The 20,695-nt window shown below is 34.2% G+C and overlaps 3 protein-coding genes across 3 annotated transcripts; all 3 read right to left on the reverse strand.

Annotated features, from left to right (window-relative positions):
• Window positions 1–1,376: 1,376 nt before the first annotated feature.
• On the reverse strand, window positions 1,377–3,783 carry LOC124835085 (Excinuclease ABC, C subunit, N-terminal). The gene is made up of 4 exons (XM_047309960.2): window positions 3,558–3,783; window positions 3,016–3,154; window positions 2,352–2,485; window positions 1,377–2,247 (listed from the first exon to the last, which is right to left on the reverse strand). The coding sequence occupies exons 1-4, from the start codon at window positions 3,722–3,724 to the stop codon at window positions 1,542–1,544; spliced, it is 1,146 nt and encodes a 381-aa protein (XP_047165916.2). The 5' UTR covers window positions 3,725–3,783; the 3' UTR covers window positions 1,377–1,541.
• Window positions 3,784–11,293: 7,510 nt separating this feature from the next.
• Window positions 11,294–12,034, reverse strand: LOC124835086 (uncharacterized). Its single transcript, XM_047309962.2, has 2 exons — window positions 11,755–12,034; window positions 11,294–11,674 (listed from the first exon to the last, which is right to left on the reverse strand). Exons 1-2 carry the CDS (start codon window positions 11,929–11,931, stop codon window positions 11,573–11,575), a joined length of 279 nt encoding a protein of 92 aa, XP_047165918.1. The 5' UTR covers window positions 11,932–12,034; the 3' UTR covers window positions 11,294–11,572.
• Window positions 12,035–12,926: 892 nt separating this feature from the next.
• LOC124835093 (P-loop containing nucleoside triphosphate hydrolases superfamily protein) lies at window positions 12,927–20,695 on the reverse strand. Its single transcript, XM_088092081.1, has 11 exons — window positions 19,646–20,695; window positions 18,557–18,675; window positions 18,325–18,444; window positions 18,114–18,201; window positions 17,653–17,744; window positions 17,442–17,546; window positions 14,116–14,225; window positions 13,859–13,946; window positions 13,737–13,772; window positions 13,542–13,632; window positions 12,927–13,315 (listed from the first exon to the last, which is right to left on the reverse strand). Exons 1-10 carry the CDS (start codon window positions 20,424–20,426, stop codon window positions 13,546–13,548), a joined length of 1,626 nt encoding a protein of 541 aa, XP_087948207.1. The 5' UTR covers window positions 20,427–20,695; the 3' UTR covers window positions 12,927–13,315; window positions 13,542–13,545.

Consider the following 20,695-nt stretch of genomic DNA (forward strand, 5'->3'; position numbering starts at 1 on the left):
GATCTCTCCATTCTAGTTTTCGTTGTTAAAAACGTTTCAATTACATCATAATTTTAAAAATGTATTTTAATTAAGTTTTTTTAACAAAAATTATTAAGGACATTAAAAGTATATCACGTGTTAATATGTGATTTTTTTTAATTTATTTTAAAAAAATAATGTTTTCTGTAAAAAAATTTGTTATCAACTTATCAAGTTCTTAATGTTAACAATTCTTTTTTTTTAAGTTATAAAAATGTTAAAAAAAATTTAAAAAAAATTTAAAAAAATTAAAAGTCACATATGTGCATATCGTTAACATTGCTAGTAATTTTTATTTAAAAAAATCTAATTGAGATAGTTTTTAAAAAGTTATGATATAATTGAAATTCGTTTAGAAACGAAAACCAATATGACACACTAGCATCAAAATGGAATTATCCAACTAATTAAGCCTTGTATCTATTATAAATACACACTTGTTTTTATCCTTTTTTTTTCTCTCTTTATAGTAGTATATTTCATAGGGAAAATTATCAACTTTTGAATTACATAATTTAGAAATATTTTTTGCATGATTTTTTTTTAATTTACAATCTGTATACTACTTTTCATTAAAAAAAAAAGTTTTAAATTGTATAATCTGAAAATTCAAAAATATTTTCAAATTATACAAGACAATATTTTTTTTTGCGGTTTCTTTATGTATCTTCACACATTTTTTCCTATATCTTTATATTGAAAATATAGTTTTAAGATTACATTTTTTTTAACACATTTTAAACTTTGTTGAGTAATTTTTTTTAACAGATTTTAAAATTTGTTGAAACTTTCAAAAGAATTTTGTAATAATTTTAAAATTCATTAAAAAAAATCTTTCTAACATATTTTGAAATTCATAAAAATCCTTTTATAGATTTCAAAATCTATTAAAGATTTCATTAAATTTCAAATTCATTAAAAATTTCAGAAATTTTTTAACAGATTTCAAAATCTATTAAATTAAAAAAAGAATGAAGTGTAAGATATTTTAAATTACAGATGATAGTTTTGGAATTTTAAAAAAACTCGGAGGTATAAGAAAAAATGTACAGGAAGAAAGGGTTCTTTGTTTGTTTGAAACCATAATAGTTTGTGGTTATAATACACTCAAAAGTTTCAATTGACTCTTCTGAGTTCTGTCCAATTGAAATCTAAATTCGCCTGGCCTAATAAAATTCATTTGGGTATTAAAAAAGTGGTAGTTTTAAAGGTGGACAACAAACGAAGGTTTCCAAAACATTTTTCATGCGAATAATTACTAACTTTTTTAGAATATGTTCAATTACTGGAAACAAACAAACTCCTCTGGTAAGAACACAGATATGGCAGAAAGAAATTTTGGCAGTAATCAAAACTTGAGCAAACAAACAACATTATATTTATTCGTTCAGATTTCTCCATTCTTACACTGTCATGGTCTGTGGTCAATAACTGCTTTGTGTGACCCGTATCAGAGAAAGATAACGAGGTGTGACACAGCAAATTATTTAACAAATAATCTTTTCTCACCATACAGAAGCTTACAACTGAACAAAGTTAGGGGAGTTTGTTAAGTCAATAAAATCAGTAACAGATGAAGAAACTCTTCTCTTTTTCCTGTCCAGAACACTTCTGCAACTAGGAGAAGGGGTGGACAAATCAACAATCTCAGCTTCATGAGGCACAACAAATGTCCTGACAACAGTTCGATTTGTATTGGCTGCCAATGCAGCATCCGATTGTGCTGGTTCAATCAAACCAGAATCGCTTTTATTCACCACATTCATAAAATCAGCTTCTTCAATGATCTCTATTCTTTGTAATAAAGTAGTTGTTGTTGTTGATGATGATGATGATTTCATCGTCAGTGGTGTTGTAGAACTAATCGGTAGGCGCTGCTCTTGTGAAGACAATGAATTACTTGATGCTTCTGGGACTTCAGATTCTTTAACCCACTCAAATGCTTCACTAATCTTCTCCCCGTGGATTTGATTTTTTGGTGAATCAGGAGAGTCTAAGTCATCACTCACATCTGGAACAGAACCACTAGCACTAGTATTATTATTATCATCATCAAATTCTACATCATCAACATTATCATCTTCATTCTCTGACAAACCATAGATACTATAGCATGGAAGTTCATCCAGTGAGCCAGTTTTGGTCTTCATGTGCGCTGGCAAGCTCGGACAACCACCACAGTGTTTCATGTACTTAGTGGAGAAGAAGTTCACAGTGATATTCATGCTGTGATGATTTATATCATGTCAGCATCAAAAACCAAATCCTAGGACCATTCCAGCAAAAAAGAATGTCAAATCCTACTTCTGTAGAGATAGAAGAGACAATACCTTTGCCATGATGGAAGGGTGAGCATTGTGTATGCAAGTTTAATCTTGTTGGCAATTCCTGAGAGGGATTTAAATTCCACTGCTGCTTTCCTTACAGCCAACGATTCAACAGGGTGCTGCCAAGCCCATTCAAACTGCAAATCCCGAATCAAATTAACATATAAAGCATTTTCTTAAAATTTGGCATTTAGATAGCATAATATACTTGCTTTCTACTTGATCCAATCATGCCAAACTTCTCAAGCAACCAGACCAAACTCATCTATGCCATGTAAAGCCCAACAAATTAAATTTAAAAAGAATAAAACAGGGAAATCGAAGAAACCAAAACGAACAGTGTTGAAATCTGAGCTTAGTATCCATATTTTCCACATTCTCAAACAAGTGATTGCTTAGGTTAACCACAAAATTGAGAGAATTTAAAAAAGAGGGATGCCAGTTGGCAAGTACATCTAGCAGCAAATCAGTCCTGTTGGATACTACATCAAAGATAGACAAGATCCATGCATGCTTAGTAATCAGTAATTCTATAGCATTCATACAATATATCTTAATGCTTAGCACTATATGAATTTAACTTGCTCAAGCAACCAACAAATCACCTAACTTTGAACATTTTTTAGCCAACAAAGACATGGCCTAGAAAGCAATATCAGAGTCAAACCTGAAGAGCAGAGACATTTGTTGGGAAGCCATAGATACATAAAACCATCTCCCATGGCCTCCTCTTCTTCGTTCTATAAGCTCCACACCGAATTTCCCCATTATGTTGCCTGATCCGGCGCCTTGGATTCACCGTAAATCTGAAATTGCAAACACGGAAACATAAACACAGACTTTTTTAAAAAGTCGAATCGTAAACCTTTTTTAAAAAATAGGTAAATACCCATTGTTTATCTCAGAAAAATTCAAAAATTTCCAACCAAAAAAACAAGATGAAGCAGAAACATTTTAAAACAATTGTTAAACACCCAGCATTTCTACCAAACTAGAATTGATTTTTTTCAGAGGAACTAGCAGCAGATGGGGACCAACAGACCATCAGATCATAAAGACACCAACTTCAAATGAACAGAAACCAAAGAAATTGGCACAAACCCAAAATTTGTATAAAGTAAAAATCAAAAGGGGTGTGTGTGATTTATGAATTGAGTAAATCTTAGTAATCACAATTTGATCTTTTAGAAGTGAAAATAAGAGATGAACCCGATGTATGTGTGGCCTTTGTAGCGAGGGCTGAGAGAGGTTAAAAGGTAGCAAGCAAAGAACCCATTTCCTTCACTATTCTCTTTTTCGTTTGGGTTATTGCCATGGTTTTGCAAAGTTTCTTCTTCTGCTGCTGCTGTCACAGATGCAACCCTTCTCTTCCGCATCTTTCTCTCTCTAATGAATCAAATATGACCGTTGGCAAATGTTGGATCTGCGGATATCGCATAAGGTGCCAAAGATATTAAGTGGTATAATTTAATAGATAAATTGTTAAAATGAAATTATAAATTATGCATAGACATGAGCATAAGATGGATAACTCGAATTTAATGTTTTAAAATTAATATTTTATTATTTTTTTAATTTATTAAATTAATCGGATTCGAGTTATAGATTAATTTGATTGAATTTATAGATTATAAATTTATATTAAATTAATTCTTTTTAAAAAATTATTTTTATTAAGAATAAATTATATAAATATAATGAATATTTAACTATAAAAATTAAATGTATAATTTTAATAAATATTATTATAATGAATTATAATTTTATATAATTTAAACTAATTTTAACAAAATAATATCATATTAAAAATAAAATATAAAATATATTTTTAAATATTAAAATATTAAAATATTAAAATATAAATTCGAGAGTATAAAGTTTTAATATATATTATTTAAACTTGATTAGAATTATTCATTTTACTTAATTGTATTTATTTAACATTATTTGCTTATTTAAATTTAACCTGATTTTCAAATTTACTTAAAATTTCTTCAATTTTAGTATTTTTTTTTATTCCTAAGTGACATATAAAATGTGTTAGAAAGAAAAATACCTTTTCAAAAAAAAAATTGTGTCCCGAAAGTTTGATTTGAAAAAAAAAAGGCAGCATGATGATCAATAAAAAATGTGTAATTATTAAACTAACTTTTTTAATTAGGATGGTGATACATTAACATTTATATTTTTCCCAGACCCTATTTAACATCTACAAAATAATAGTTTTATATTAAAATATAAAATAATTTAAGACAGACCAATTAAAAAAAGGAAAAAATATTACTTTTTATTGATGTTGGAAGGGTGTACATAAATTAAGAGACATCCATGTAAAATTTTCCTTAAAACTATTGTTTCTATAAATCCTTTTATGCCTTATCAGAAGTTTTCTATGTTAAGATCAACCTCGACAAAATCAAATTCAAATAGGAGATACGCAGCAAAATTAAAGCATATACTGAAAGTCATGTAAAAAAGTGTTTTAATAGAGGACAATATAGAAGTTATAGCCATTAACATTATTAACGTATGCGTTAAATATCTTTTTCGTCTCTTAAGTATCACACGATTTTGGGTTTAGTCTCTACTCGAAATTTTGATTGTTTTTAGTCTTTATAGTTTTGAAACTATTACTATTAGTCTTTAAAATTGAACGACGTTAACTTTTGTTTGATGTGGCAAACGGCGAGGCCACGTCTTATGCCAGCTTGCCTCTTCACTCTCTGCCACGTTGCTTTTGCTTGAGAACTTTGTTCATCTTCTTCGGCAGAGCAACCACGATTTCGCTTCTCGTGCACCATCACCCCAATCATGCAACAGCCCAAGCTGCAGATCAAGCAAGCATCTTCATTCTTCACCTACAAAGAATTCAACCAGCGGAGCCCTTTCTTCTTCCTCGTGAGTCATCCATGGCATTCTCAAAATCACATGACACTAAGACAAATCCAGAAAACGCGAGCAACCCCAATCGCAAATCGCACCGTGCCGGAAGACGCACACCGAGTTCGTTCCGACCAATTGAGAACCACGGCCAAGCAAAATCCCAAATCGTGAGTGCTGCGACGAACCCTAAATCGCCTAAGCCTCTCCGCCATTGCGCCTTCATCTTGCAAGCTCCCCTGTAGCGACGCCATCCTCCATCAACGCCACCTTCAACACGCAAAATCCTTGCAAGCCGCGACATCCTCCCTCGCATCATCACCGTCATCCAGATGCGCCATCACCTGCAACAGACCTGCAAATCCAAAAGCACAACAGAAACTCCATTCGCCACCTGCAAGAGAGCAACCCTTCCTTTCTCGCGTTCTTGGCTCATGACGGCGTAAAATAAAAGAGCAAAATCGTGGCACAGGTGCAGGGGCAAGTTTCCCCAATCTGGTAAACCTTAATTTAGGGTGGAAGGGGCTGACACGTGTCAAATTCTTATTGGCCAGATAAAAAGAAAAGCAATGTGGCAGAGAGTGAAGAGGCAAGCTGGCATAAAACGGTTTGCCACATGAAACAAAAGTTAACACCATTCAATTTTAAGGACTAATAATAATAGTTTCAAAACTATAAAGACTAAAAGCAATCAAAGTTTCAAATAGGGACTAAACCTAAAATCGTGTGATACTTAAGGGACGAAAAAAATATTTAACCCTTAACATATTAACCATGTCAAGTACATATTTTCTCTTTTTTATTTTTTCGTTAAGATGAAAAAAAATACTAACAAAAATAATAACGAAGGCGTTTGAAATAATTTATAAATATATAAAATGTTTTAAATTATAATGAATAATCCATTATAATTCCAAAACTTTATTAGAAAAAATTGTAATAAAAAAAAAAAGGGAGAAGAAGTACTTGAAAATAATTATAACTGTAAAGTAATGAAGATGTAGATTTTCTATTGTTAGTTATATTTGACTATAACTAAACAACAATAATTTGAGAAAAACAAAATTGTAACTAAATAAGATATTCACATTCATATAGGTTTAGTTCAGAGCAAATCATCAATTTAATTTTTCAAATACTAAAAAGTAATAATAGTTGTTAATATTTTAAAATACTCCTTTAGTTATTTTCTCTAGGAAAATCAGACACATTTTGGTCACAATTATAAACCCTAAATATACCCAAGTTCCTTCTATTCTTAAGTTTCAGTTTAAAAGAACATGATAACAAGGGTAAAAAGTGTACCATGGATCAATCAAATAATATTTTCTTTTCAACAGGGTTGGTAATATGCCGACAATCTTTTAACCATCCAGCACTTTTCTTGTATAGGCCTTAAGTGGAAAAACTCAAATGTTCCAAATGTTACATAAATTTGTAATTCTGGAACCTATCATAACCAAGACAAATTCTCATCTTGATTGTGATTTGTGACAATCAGTGCAAGATGATATAACATTGACATGGCACTGCCCTCCACAGATGGATAAATGATGATAGAAATTTTCCCAATAATAAGCTCAAGCAATGTTTCGTAATGTTAGGAAGGTTTAACATATAAATATCTCCATACTAGTAAGATATTGTCCGTTTTGGGTCAAATCTTCATAGATTTGTTTTTAGTATCACTCCAAAAGGTCTCTTCAGGTGTCTTGTATTCAATTGTAGTTGTGGGACTCCTATTTTGGATATGAATGTACCATTTTACTGCTTCAGGCCAGAAGGTCTTGGGAACCTATTTTTCATAAAGTACGACTCTTACTACATTCATAATTGTTCTGTTCTTGTGCTATGCAACTCCATTTTGTTGAGGAGTGTAAGCAACTGTGAGTTGCCTGGAAATGCCTTGCTGGTCACAGAATTCTGAGAATGCTTTAGATGTGAACTCCCCTCCTCGACCAGTCTTTAGACAGACAATGTAAGTTCCAACTTCCTTTTTTATAGAAGAGACCATATTGAATTATGCCTTTAAGATATCTGAGAAGCCTTTTAACTGCGGACTAGTGAGATTCCTTCAGATTGGCCATGTATCTACTGATTAAGCTTGTTCCAAACATTAAGTATGGACGTGTGATTGTTAAATACATGAGGCAACCGATGACTTGCTTAAACTTTGTGGCATTTATTAGAGTTCCCTCGTCATCTTTGGATAACATGGTTCCTGGTACTATGGGATTTCGTACGGGATTGCTGTCTAACAAAATTTCCTTGTTTGAGTAAATTTTCCAGTTTCCAATTCTGGTTTACCACTAGTTCAATGTTGAACATCTTGCAATCATTTCATAGTGCCTTATTCAAGTTTTCTAAACTGTCCTTGAGACCAATTTGGTGTCCAAAAATTATTTGACTCATTATATCTAAAATTGATTGGTGGAGTTGTTTGAATTGACACATAATTGGATTTGGATAAGTGAATCTTAGAAACACTGTTGTTTAGCATTAATCAGCTGTAATCACAAGTTCACTTCATTGATTTAAACATATTCATGGTAAAGAATCTTGAGTTTTAACAGCCTTATGTGTTTTCACTCACCAAACCATTTTTAGGTCGTTTGCTGATAACAAGTTGCTGGTTTAAATTGTTTATTTCTGAGGTCTGTATGATGCATCTATATTTGTTTAAAATTGCACCAAAAGCTTGGTACATGTGTGATATCTAAAATAAACAATTCAAAAGTCACTTTTAAATCATTCTAAAAAGTTGAAAGACCAGTGCAAGCTCAATTCTAAAAAGGATGATCTTAAAAGAGTTTTAGGGGTAATAGATATGTATTAGAATTACGATTTCTGATTTTTTCAAGTTTTTCGTACTTCCAGCGTCTTTAATCGATTATCATAAGGATATAATCGATTATTCTAAGCTTTAAGAAAAAGTTTAGGTTCGCAAATAATCAATTATTACATGGAATAATCGATTATCATGGCTTGCAATCAATATTGATTTTGTTAAGATATAGGAGGATAGGATTGTTGGGGTCTGGAATAGTAACCGAACGACAACATAGGTAACCGAACGATATCAATTAGACACCGAGCGGTGATAGAGGCATGCCGAACGGGATGAAGAGGGGAGAAGTACGTCAGTTATCGAACGAGTTTAAGAAGTACACAGTAATTGGGTTATCCTTCTTTTAATTAAACCGGATGGTTCATATGGTACATTAAATTTTTTTTCTTCTTCTTCGTGTCATCATTTCTTGCATAAATTGATTTGTTGAGGGGGAGAACATTTTGAGGGGGAGTACTTCTACTTGCCTTTTGCTTATGATAAAAAAGGGGGAGAAGAACAAACTGAACAAACTTCTAGCAGTTACTACTAACCTATTTGTAAGTTTGTATTCTATGCAGATACACAAAGATGTTTTTAAACAAGGCATTTTTTATCATCATCAAAAAGGGGAGATTATTACCAACGAGGAGCATTGGTGTCTTGAAGATAATGATTTTGATGATGTTACAAAGTGAAGAATAAGAAGACCTATGTTGTATGAGTTTAAAAGCATTTATGTGTAAGAAAAGACACCAGGACCAAACAGTTAATACCGAACGGTAGAAGACATGACCAAGACCGAACGGTCACTATCAATCAAGATCGAACGATATGTAATAGTTGAAGGTTGGACGGTGTATAACAGTTCAATGCCGAACACAAGATGAATACTGACCGAACACAAGTTGAAGACCGAACGGTTTCAAACTCAAACCGAACAGCATAAGGCAATTAGGGCTCAAACTGAATGGTAGAAGGAGGTGAAGAACTGGAACCGATCGGTTGAAGAATAAATATTCTAAATTATTCCAAGTCTGCAGATAATCGATTATCACTAGCAGTTATAATGCGTCTTTTTAGTTTCAGACCAGTAGGATATATATATATATATATATATATATATATAAATATATATATATATATATATATATATATATATATATATATATACCTTTGCCAAACACTTTAGAAGGGAACTTTTGCGAATTTGAGAATACAATGAAATTTGAGGAAGTTCACAAGTGCAAGTTCCTGCTCTTGTCAAGTCTTGTGAATAGGAGAAGCTCGTGCTTTGTGTGTCAAAGGTCAGAGCGGTTCTCTTCAAGTTGGTAGAGTTGCTGCTTCTGGTTCGTTTGTCAAAGGAAGGTTTTTGTTGTACTCTTCCGGTTCGTTTGTCGAAGGAAAGTGTTTTTTGTTACTGTTATTTTCTATTCACTTTCATTGTAATATGTAAAACTGTTTTTAGTGAAAAAGTTAATCATTATTCATAGTCATTAACGACTGGACGTAAAATCTTTTGATTCGAACTAGAATAAAAATCATTTGTGTGATTTTTTGTACTCCCTACACTCTTTATATTTTCTGCTCATCAACTGTTCGATAAAACGTTTAAGAGAAAATTAAAAGAACCATTTTTTAAAGTGACGGAACAAGCTCTTCGCTTTTAAATAATCTATATCGTACTCTATTTTAATATTTCCGCGTGCAAAATCAGTATCGATTGCTCCAACAAATTGCATCAGCATATTCTCTTATAGCCTTAACAATTGGTATCAGAGCTCCATAAGGGGCCTGATACGCAGTGATACATAGTGAGAAAACAGTGTGAAGAGTCATGTCTATCTCAAAAAAATTCGTTCAACCAGTTATCCCACACTTCGATGGACACTATGACTTCTGGTCCATGGCTATGGAAACTTTCTTACGTAGCAAAGAACTATGGCAACTTGTAGAACATGGAATTTCAGTGCTAACTTTGACATTAATCGGGGCTCAAAGGAAAGTTGTAGAAGATGCGCATCTTAAGGATCTAAAAGTGAAATTTTTTTTGTTTCAGGCCATTGACCGAGAAATTCTGGAAACAATTCTGGACAAAAGTACATCACAGGCAATATGGAAGTCCATGCAAAAGAAGTATCAAGGTTCAATAAGGGTTAAACGTGATCAGCTTCAGACACTTCGCCGTGAGTTTGAACTCCTAACAATGAAGGACGATGAGAAAGTCGACAGCTACATTGGGCGCACACTTAGTGTTGTAAATAAAATGAGAGCCAACGGTGAATCAATTGACTATAATATAGTGGTTAGCAAAATTCTTAGGTCTTTAACCTCAAAATTCAACTATGTGGTATGTTCCATCGAGGAAGCCAATGACCTAAGTACCTTGAGTCTTGATAAACTTCATGAGAGTCTGCTTGTGCATGAACAACGAATGTAAGATTCTCAACCACCAAAAGAAAAGGTACTGCAAGTTACACACAATATGATTGGGCAAGTCGTGATTGTGGCCATGCCAGTGGTAGAGGAGGTCGAGAACGAGGGAGAGAATGTGGACGACAACCTTTCAATAGAGCACTCATTGAGTGTTTTCATTGCCACAAGCTGGGCCATTTCCAATACGAGTGTCCTAGAGTAGCAAAACAAGCTCATTACGTGACATTTGAAGAAGCAACAACCATTAAGGATGAAGTTTTGTTGGTTGCATATGAAGAGGTGACACATTCGATACAAATAGAAGATTGGTTTCTCGACTTAGGTTGTAACAATCATATGACTGGTAATAAATTTTGGTTTACTAAAATAGATGAGGAAGGACTCCATAAAAGTGTGAAGCTTGGTAATGATACTACATTGGAAGTGACTACTAAAGGGAGCATTCGGATCCAGTTAGGGAACACTACTCATGTCATTTCAAACGTGTACTATGTTCCACTGCATTGAGTTGTATAGAGATTCCTGCATATATGCATATACACCACCAGACTCCTTGTGTTGCTAAACGATGGCAATGCATGCAACTAAATCTCATTGAATCCAACAAGAGGAGAGCATAAACACTACTCGTGAAAATTCATACTTTGAAATCAAACTAAATAGTGCCTCTAAGTATAGAAAGATCCTTCAAATTAGTCCTTGAACGTTCGTAAAATACACTACTTCAAAACTAAATCGATGGTTTATTCTAACAGTTTTACATTTGTAAAAGAAAGAACCCAGCAACCCAGAACAGAAACAGTAAAAGCTGAAAAGAGCACACGCTTCATATACGATGATATACCAAAAGCATAGGCTTCATCTTCACTATTATCATTATAATGGCCTATTATCATTATAATGGCAGTTATGAAGTTTTCACCAATCAAAAACAAACAACAAAAAACACCAACACTATGAACAACAGCTATATGATACACAACATCCAAATTCGCCCAAAAATTACAACATCAGAGGCAGCGTTGAATCACCCATTTTGGGCCCAAGAGATCATGGAACCGAACAAGTGCAACAACACACGTCACGATCTCTTGGAAGAGTTAGAGACCAAATGCCTCCATAGATATCGCCCACTAGCCATATCCACGAAGGTCCAGAACCCAGACACTACCAGAGCGCGAACCTGGACCCACACAAATTTAGGGTTACATTAAAAAGACAAAGCTTTTGCGAAATTGAGGCAAAAGGGGGAAGTGGGTGAACCTTGGAAGTGGCGTTGGAGGAAGCATCGGAGGAGTCTGAGATTTTGGGGTTGGATGGAACAGCTACCGTGTCGCCGTCGTCTTCGGTGGTCGGAGGCTGAGATCTGAGGTTCCGGAGGACGAAGAAACCGGCGAGGGTTGCGGACAAGAATACGAGAATGAATCTGAGAGGACACATTTTGCTCTCTGAAGAAGAAAGAAGAATGTGATTGAAGATCGCGCGCGTGTGTGGTGCACACTCTTGGACCCAAGAAACAAAGGCGATGATTAATCCCTTTAAGATAAAACTCATTCGTGTTAGTTTAATTATTTTAATTATTTAATAATTTAATAATTTATTGTACTGAACACCGAGTGGGAAGAGTGCATGTGGTTGGTGGGTTTAGATCAGATTAGGAAGTCAAATTCATGGAAAAATGATTATGATAATGACACTTGCCAAACTTTAATTTGAGCACTTCTATGCACACTGGTTGAAATTTTGAAGATGCTTTGGTTTTTTAATTCTGCAGTGATGACGCCATACACATTTATTACTAATTTATACAACTTCTACAAGGTTGTTCTAGGAGAATGTGAAGGGGTGTAGTGATAATTTAGTACGGTGTATTTGCTTGAACAAATTTCTACTTTGAAATATTATTTTATTATGTATCCAACCAATTGTGACCCCTATTTCTATTTTTGTTATGCATTAAAAATTGTTTAAAGAAAAAAAACTGAGAAATAGTATACATAACGTGTTCGAAATTACACTGAAAAAGAAAATTAAATGTTCTTCATAAGGTCAAATAACCGTATTACATAATAGAAAGAAAAAAGTATATCTATTTCCATTACCATTATTATTAATTAGGATGTTTGCTATTATCAACATTAGTAAATTTATCTTTTACCACCATTACTACTAAAACATAATCAGAGAACATATCTTTAAACTAATTTTAACACGACATGAAAATCACCCTAAAGCAAAGATTAACTTTTGGACTATATCACACTGAATCACCAACAAAATTTGTTTACTTACCCTTTTAAAAAATAATTTATCTTTAGCCTGCATGATTATTATTTTTAAATAAAAAAAACTAAATTTGTCTTTAATAACAATTGGATTAGTCATGGTGTCCAGATGTCTAAATATTTGAACTATTTTTGTAGGTAAAATGGAACTTTCAGAATAGCCACCATCAGCATTAAATTTCAATATATTATTTAAACTTGTACACAAGATAGTGGCATTCATCCCCTCATGGAAAATAATAAATGAAAATAACCTTTAAATCAAGTGTGGGGCGGCTGAGGGAATAGATATCCTTTGAAAACTAAGTGGTTACCTGACATGCATACACTCATTCTTTTTGACCATATAAAATAATGATTTCTAAACAAAAGGGAACCTAAAAAGAGTCACAAAAATTTCTTGCAATGCCACTGAAAATTAGACAGTGAGAGCCAAAAATAAAATAGGTTTGGCCTGTCCTGTGGAAAATGAAGTTTGAACTTCAAACAAACGAGTTCAGCTCACCATGCAGATGTGCTGTCTTGAATATGTAACACATCTGCACCAGAAAGAAAGCATTGTTAAGGTTTGAATAAATGAAACACATGATGCTGTTTGAAGCAAGTAGACATTACTACTCTTGACTATTTATGCTTTACTAGTGAAAAATATGATTGATCATGGAACAAATGTTGTAGCAAGTTAGAAAAATGTTATGTACACATGGTGGGGCTATAAGCAAAATAACTTGCAGTAAAAAGAAGAAACAAACAAGATATGAACACCTTATTACAATCTTTTGGCAAATCGAGTAATGTTGGCAAGAGCAGTTCTCAAGCTTCGGATTCCTGCTCCAGATTTTGAGCTTACCATCATCTGCAATAGACACATCACAAGAAATCCAAAGATTAATCCCAAGAATAGTAAAAAAAAATGAAAAATAGAATAGTATGAACAAACTGCTAAAAGAATCATCATACCAGAGGCTTAACAACAGACTTGTTCTGCAACAGACTCTGTGATCATGCATGCAGAAACTTGTTAATCTCTAAAATAGAAAGTTAAATTTCAGACACAGTTCATTCGGATAACCAGTGCTTACATCTTCAATTTGCATGGCTCGTCGAGCCACGTCAATTGGAAAGACCACATCTGTCTTGGTTAATACAATCTGATATTTAGTTTTTGATCTGCAAATTGATATCACTCGTCAAAAAAATTTAGGTAGGACTCTCCAATTTGACTTTACATGATCAGAATTTAAGTCACACTTGTATTTGAAAAGAACAAAGGAGCACAACACAATTGCAAAAATATAGCACAACAATGCATGACACCAATTGCTCATGCATGATTTACCTTTCCATTAATTCAATTAGTTCATGATCTCTTGGCTTCATACCCCACTTTGTATCAATCAGAAGGCATACTCGTTTGAGGCCAGCTCTTGTGGAAACATACTCCTTCACCTACAATGTGAGGTTTTCCATAAATACAGTTGACCAGTGGTTAACATAATAACGCAACAATAATCCACTCCATGAAAATTTCTACAATAAAGTGAGGGAAAATGGAAAATCCTAACGGATATGACTCCATATGCGATCCAAGAGCGAAGATAGAAAACGTCCTTGTTTTGGTGCTTGTTTTAACCCATACAAAGATTTTAAGAAAGATTTTAAGAGTTTGCATACTTTATTCTCTTAACTAGATGCAACACACCCTTCAAGTTGAGTCATATAAACTTTCTCCTCCAAATCGCCATTCAAAAAGACAGTTTTAACATCTATTTGGTGTATCACCGCTAAGGCTAACAACACTTGAATGAAGGAAATCCAAGTCCCAGGGGCGAAGGTATCAAAATAATATAAGTTGGGTTTTTGAGTAAAGCCTTTTGCTACTAACCTATACTTCTCTATAGATCCATCAAGGTTATACTTTTTCTTAAAGATCCACTTACAACCAATGGGTTTTGCTCCTTTAGGCAAATTTACTAGGATCCAAGTATTATTTTTCTGATTTTAATCAATTAAGTCATTAAGATTGTTGTAAAAATGCTGACAATAATAAAAAATGAAAACCACAAACAAAGATTTCCCGAGGCGAGTAAATCTATTGTCTTTAAAGACTTATCCGCGATGTGTTGTACAAATATCTCAGGAAACAACAAGAACTTCCCAAAAATTTATGAGGATATGAGAACTAGCAAGAAACTCTAAGAGGAGTAAAAAATTAAACCCAATATAATATAAGAAAGAAAATAGAAAAGGAAGAGAATAAGAGAATAAGGGAATGAGAGAAAGTTGTGTGTTTTGAAGAAAGCATTGCACTCTATTTATAGAATTTAAAGAGAGACATGAACCAGCCCAAGGTCCATGATTTGCAGAAGAGTTTGGTATATGGCTGCGGGTGAAGACGGATTCAACAAAAAGGACGTTGGAAGCAAACCATGCCTTGAAGACGAAGACATCGGAAGCAACCCATGCCTTGTGGACAAAGCTAATGCCAACATTCATCAAACAACATTCATCCGCATTTAAAGGTGCTGACTTTTGCAATATAAATACAGCTTTTAGAAAGCGAACATTCCATTAGAATGAAATCAACTCCATCGATGTCAATACAATGTGTTTGCCCATTAGCAATAGTTATAACTAAAAACAAGAAAGTTAGCACCTTTAAATGCGGATGGACATTGGTTGATGAACGTTGCCATCAACTTCGTCCGCAAAGCCGATTTGCTTCCAACATATTCATTTGCAAGGCATGGTTTTCTTCCAACGTACATTTTTTGAAACCGTCTTCACCAGTAGCAATGTGGGACTCTTCTGCAAATCATGGACCTTGGACTAGTTCAAGTCTCTCTTCAAACTCTATAAATAGAGTGTGATGTTTTCTCCAAAACACACAACTTTCTCTCATTCCCTTATTCTCTTATTCTCTTTCTTTTCTATTTTCTTTATTATATTATCCTGGGTTTAATTTCTTACTCCTCTTAGAGTTCTTTGCTAGTTTTGATATCTTCAAAAAAAATTTCAAAGTTCCTGTTGTATCTTGAAGACTTGTGCAATACATCACGGATAAGTTTTTAAGGACAGGTGTTTTTATTTTTTATTATTGTGAGCATTTTTACAACAGAAAAGATAGACAAAACAATGAAAAGTTTATATAGCTCAACTAAAACCAAGTCATGTCTAGCTTCCACTAAATTAATCAGCTGCCAATAGGCATTAGTAAAATGTTTTTGGACAAATAAGCGACAACTAAAATTTTAACATATTCATGATTGACCAAGCATTAATAGATTTTCTGTTTCCCACTGACTCGCATGATAGAGAAAATAAGCAAAGACGGAAGGGATATATGAAAACATGGGTTCTTGTTATTCACATAAACAGAAAGAAACTCAAGAGGCAGAATCCTCTTACAAGGGACGTCTCCTCTTGCACTGAGAGTTATCAGTTTGCATAATTTTCTTCCTTTACAACCCCACCCCAAATTCATTAACCTCCAAATAAATTTAAAAGTAACTTGTTAAACTAACTGTAATAACTTACTCATGATTCCAAACACATTAGCTACAGATTATTCATACCAGATTAAACCCTCCAAACCTTATTCTCCTCATTAATTATTGGTATGATCTTGTGAATAACAGACCCCCAATGAATGAAAGAATGCTTAGCTTAGTAAATGACATGTTTTCTACACAAAAATTTGCAGGTGGGCCCCTTAAGTCTAACATCAACATTAAACCAAGCTTTGAAGAGTTGGTCAGTGCTAAAGTCTATATCAGCATGTTTTGATCTAGTCACCAAAGATGATAGATTTTCCTCAAAACTTCTTGTAATCTGTATTCTCAATCTAGATGAAAGTTTATTAATTTTCTCAAAAAAAAAAAAAATTGAAAATTTTCTAACATGATTTCAGTCATTCATGACTATGCCTTGAAGTGTAAAACCGGAAGCAACAAATGGCTTTTAAATGGAAAATTGAATTCCAGGAGATAACTTGTTAGAAGTGGATTTTAAGCCTAACTCAACCACACAAAACCGGCTTGTAGGGTGAGGTTTGCACCCACTTATAAACTACGAAATGACCTTATCTCTAGTCGATGTGGGACTTCCAACACACCCCCTCACGCCGAGGTATATACATCTCGGGCGTGGGATTAGACATTTTTAATGGGTGGTCCGATAGCAGCCTGATAGCGAGTGGAACAATATGCCCAGCAAACAACAAATATCGCTAGGATAGTCTCTAACCATGGCTCTGATACTATGTTAGAAGTGGACTTTAAGCCTAACTCAACCACACAAAACTGGCTTATAGGGTAAGGTTTGCATCCACTTATAAACTACGAAATGACCTTATCTCTAGTCGATGTAAGACTTCCAACACAACTCAACTAGTTTAGTGAACACAAAATCAGCTACCACAATTATTTTCATCTTGACAGGTTAACAACACAATCCAGAACTGAATTAATGTCCCTGCAGCCCCAGGGCCTCTTTCTTGCCCCACTAGTACAATCTTTCTGAATTGGTAGAACACGACAAGTCAAAAACCAAACATTCAAGCATGGGAACACTACCACCTCTGCTACAATATAATACTTCAGACGCTAAACCAAACATTCAAGAACAACCTGATCATTGAGAATTGAATATAATTTGCATACTTACAAGCTCCTCCCAAGATTCTTTCACTTCTTCTTTTGCATAAGCAAATCCGTATCCTGGCAAATCAACTAAGCAGAGTTTTGTTCCCATCTTGAAGAAGTTAATTGTCTACAGAGTATTTGTCATATGTCAATGTTACCAAATCATATTTCATCTATCAACACTTTTATCTTTCAAATATCTACATCTACCAACTTTTAAGAACTAAGGTTACCTGAGTAAGGCCAGGCTTCTCTGATGTCCGCACAACTCCCCACTGTCTAGTGAGGGCATTAAGAAGAGATGACTTCCCGACATTTGACCTACCTAAAAGCCAGAAGACAATCAGAAATATCATCATGCACCCTACACACCCCTCTGTTATATGTTTGTCTAAATTCCCACTGGTTCTTAAGTTTACTATCTGCAAATTATGTCCTAGAATGTATCAACATTCCTCACATATTGTGGTATCGAGGGCTCAACAAGAACAGCAAAATTCTTCTTTGAAGTTTAATGCTAATTTTTGGATAACGGCAATGGGAACAGCTAAAGATAATGAAACCAGGAACAAGGTAAAAATGATCAAATATAAACCTCTAACCAAATAAATGAAACAATGCCACAATATACAAAAACCAAAAAAACAAAATGACAAAGGAATAGGCATTAAACAATGGCGGCTTAAAACCTTACCAGCAAATGCAATCTCTGGAAGACTAGGAGGTGGAAATGATGATGAGACCTTTGCCGAAGCAAAAAATTCCAATTTATTCCTAAAAACCTGTCACAGTTAATCAGACCAGAATGCCAATATTAACAGAGGCTTAGTAACAATACTTAAACATAAAACCATTATTATTCTGAGTATATATTATTGTTTTTATTGCCTTAAACAAGAACGTACATTTTCTTCTATTTTCTCTCGTTCTGAACTGCTAGAGAAGGGAATATTATCTAACGGTGCAGAAAGATCTATATTGTAACCTGCCCTTCTTAGGTCAATGGTGCGCCTCCTACCCAAAAGCTGTAAATAATAACCATAGTAAAGTGGAAGTCAACACACAGTTTGCATTCACAATAACAACGGAACAACATAATCAACACAACAATCAAAAGTCCCTACTCATACAAATTACATTTTTTTCCACAAAGGAAAGTATTGAAGGGCTGGGCTGAATTGCACGAAACTGGGCATTCTTGGACATTTTAGGTTCTTTCTCAGGCTCTTTCTCCTTTTCCTTCTCCTCTTCACCTCCTGAAACAAACTTAGGGAATCAAAGGGAAGAAATTCACAAGGTATTGGTATAAACAGTAAAAAACATCACATCACATTCAAAATAAAGCACAAACATTTGGTATGTCACAGACAAACAGTACGGAGAGACAGTCAGCATTTGAACTTTAAAGAGAAAACTTGATTGTTTAGGGGAGGACAGTTATCCGGTGATTCTATCTCATAGATGAACAGCACATCTTGTGCATCTTTTTTACTAACTTCTAAATGGAAAATACAGACGACAGATAAACAGAGGTCAAGCATGTGACCTCAACCAGCAACTTCAACAAATATTGTATATAATCAGTTTTCCGGGATCAGCAAATTCCTAAAGTGCTGTTTGTAGAAGTATGCAAATGTAATTCGGTCAAATATATACTTGATACTGATATTTTCTGAACATAAAAACAATAGAGTAGATGCTCAAAGGTGTTTAATATCAAGACTAAGAAGACTGCAGGAAAAGTCAAAGTGTTCGAGTGGAATTCAATCTTATTGTTTGTGTTCATGAACAACATCAAAGAAGTTTTTTATCTCACTGTTATTTGTTCATAAAACTAAAAATTACACCATTTTCATACTGTGCCTAGCAGTGTTGGGAATTAAATGACAGAATAACAAAGTTCATAATTGTTTGTCTTCATTACATAAAAGCAATTCATCATCTCAGTACAGGTCTAAAACTCACCTCACAGCCACCACCATTTTCATATCGTAAACTAATAGATAAGGGTGAATGATTGATATTGTTTTATTATTCAGAATTAAAGGACATATAATTGCCACTTATTAAAACATTCAATCATTAACAAAGTTTTTATTATCACAAGTATGATTTCATAATACTTTTTAAAGATTCTAAAACAGATGTTAGCATAAAAACAAAGACAGAAGATTTTTTCAAACAGCACCGATAAAAAATGCATAGATAGGAAGATAAACTACCTACCATTAACCCCAATGCCATCATCTAGTCTCTTGTTTGAGATATCATAAGGATCAAGTTTTATCACCCTTTTCTTCTTCTTTGGGCGCTCATCTAGTGTCTCAGCATCATCATGGTCCAATCCCATTTTATCTCTGGCTTTTTTATGGACAAAACTTGAAGGAGACACAACGTCATTACTTTTTCTTTTGCCCAATTCAGATTTCTTCTCTCTACTTCTCTTCACCAAACCATTTCGTAGATCATCTTCCCCAAAAAATCCCATTTTACCCTCCTCCTTTCCCCTGACTTTCGGTTTAGCAGTAGCCAAAACGACATTTTGCTTCCTTTCCTTCATCGTGTGAGTCAAACGCTTCACCTTGGAACCAACATTCCTTAACTTACCAGGAACCCACATTGTACGATGGTCAGTGTTCCCTTCAACAGGACCATGTTTCACTTTCTTCTCGCCTTTCTCAAATAAAGTTCTCTTCTTGGATGTCGCCACACCCTTCTCTAACTTCCCATTTTTATCCCTCCCCTCCTTCGCATATACCCCTTTCTTCTTCGCAGAAGAATCTAAAATCCTCAACTGCCCTCTCTCCTCAATTTCTTCACTTAAATGCTTTCCCTTGAAGTTCACCCTTTTCTTCAACTTTCCCTCGGTCTCGTTTCCTCTGCCAAAAACCCCATTTCTCTCAAAAGAAATTTCATCCTTCTTAGTTCTCAAAGTGTTTCTTGGAATGCTTACTACATGTTTAGTCCTCTTTTTAAGCTTCTGTCTTAAACTGTCCTCAGAAGGCATATTGAACAATGGTACACTCGCTTACACTCTTCTCAACAGACAAAAATCAACACCCCACGTGAATTTTGTGTTCTTCAAATCAAATAACAGGGTCAGAAACAGTTTAAGTTCCCAGAAAATAAGGTTTAGAACCATAACCTTGTCATGTAATGTTCGAAAGTTGAGAACTTTGGTGAATATTTGAGGGATTTGGATTCCTGCTGGGTTTTAGGAGCTTTCAGTGTTGCAGTGGAACGGGGAGGCAGTGACCTTCGAACATCGGAGGGGGA

The sequence above is a fragment of the Vigna umbellata genome, chromosome 5 (assembly GCF_029865625.1).
Source record: "Vigna umbellata cultivar VRB3 chromosome 5, Vumbellata_1.0, whole genome shotgun sequence".
In the NCBI taxonomy this organism is placed as follows: Eukaryota; Viridiplantae; Streptophyta; class Magnoliopsida; order Fabales; family Fabaceae; genus Vigna; species Vigna umbellata.

Coding starts and splice junctions, on each gene's coding strand:
- LOC124835085 (XM_047309960.2), bottom strand. CDS start 3,724: ATGCGGAAGAGAAGGGTTGCATCTGTGACAGCAGCAGCAGAAGAAGAA. Junction 3,155..3,557: donor AAAGGCCACACATACATCGG/GTTCATCTCTTA, acceptor TTGCAATTTCAG/ATTTACGGTGAATCCAAGGC. Junction 2,486..3,015: donor CAAATGTCTCTGCTCTTCAG/GTTTGACTCTGA, acceptor CGGGATTTGCAG/TTTGAATGGGCTTGGCAGCA.
- LOC124835093 (XM_088092081.1), bottom strand. CDS start 20,426: ATGCCTTCTGAGGACAGTTTAAGACAGAAGCTTAAAAAGAGGACTAAA. Junction 13,947..14,115: donor CTAATTGAATTAATGGAAAG/GTAAATCATGCA, acceptor ATCAATTTGCAG/ATCAAAAACTAAATATCAGA. Junction 13,773..13,858: donor GAGCCATGCAAATTGAAGAT/GTAAGCACTGGT, acceptor GCATGATCACAG/AGTCTGTTGCAGAACAAGTC.
- LOC124835086 (XM_047309962.2), bottom strand. CDS start 11,931: ATGTGTCCTCTCAGATTCATTCTCGTATTCTTGTCCGCAACCCTCGCC. Junction 11,675..11,754: donor CCTCCAACGCCACTTCCAAG/GTTCACCCACTT, acceptor GTGTGGGTCCAG/GTTCGCGCTCTGGTAGTGTC.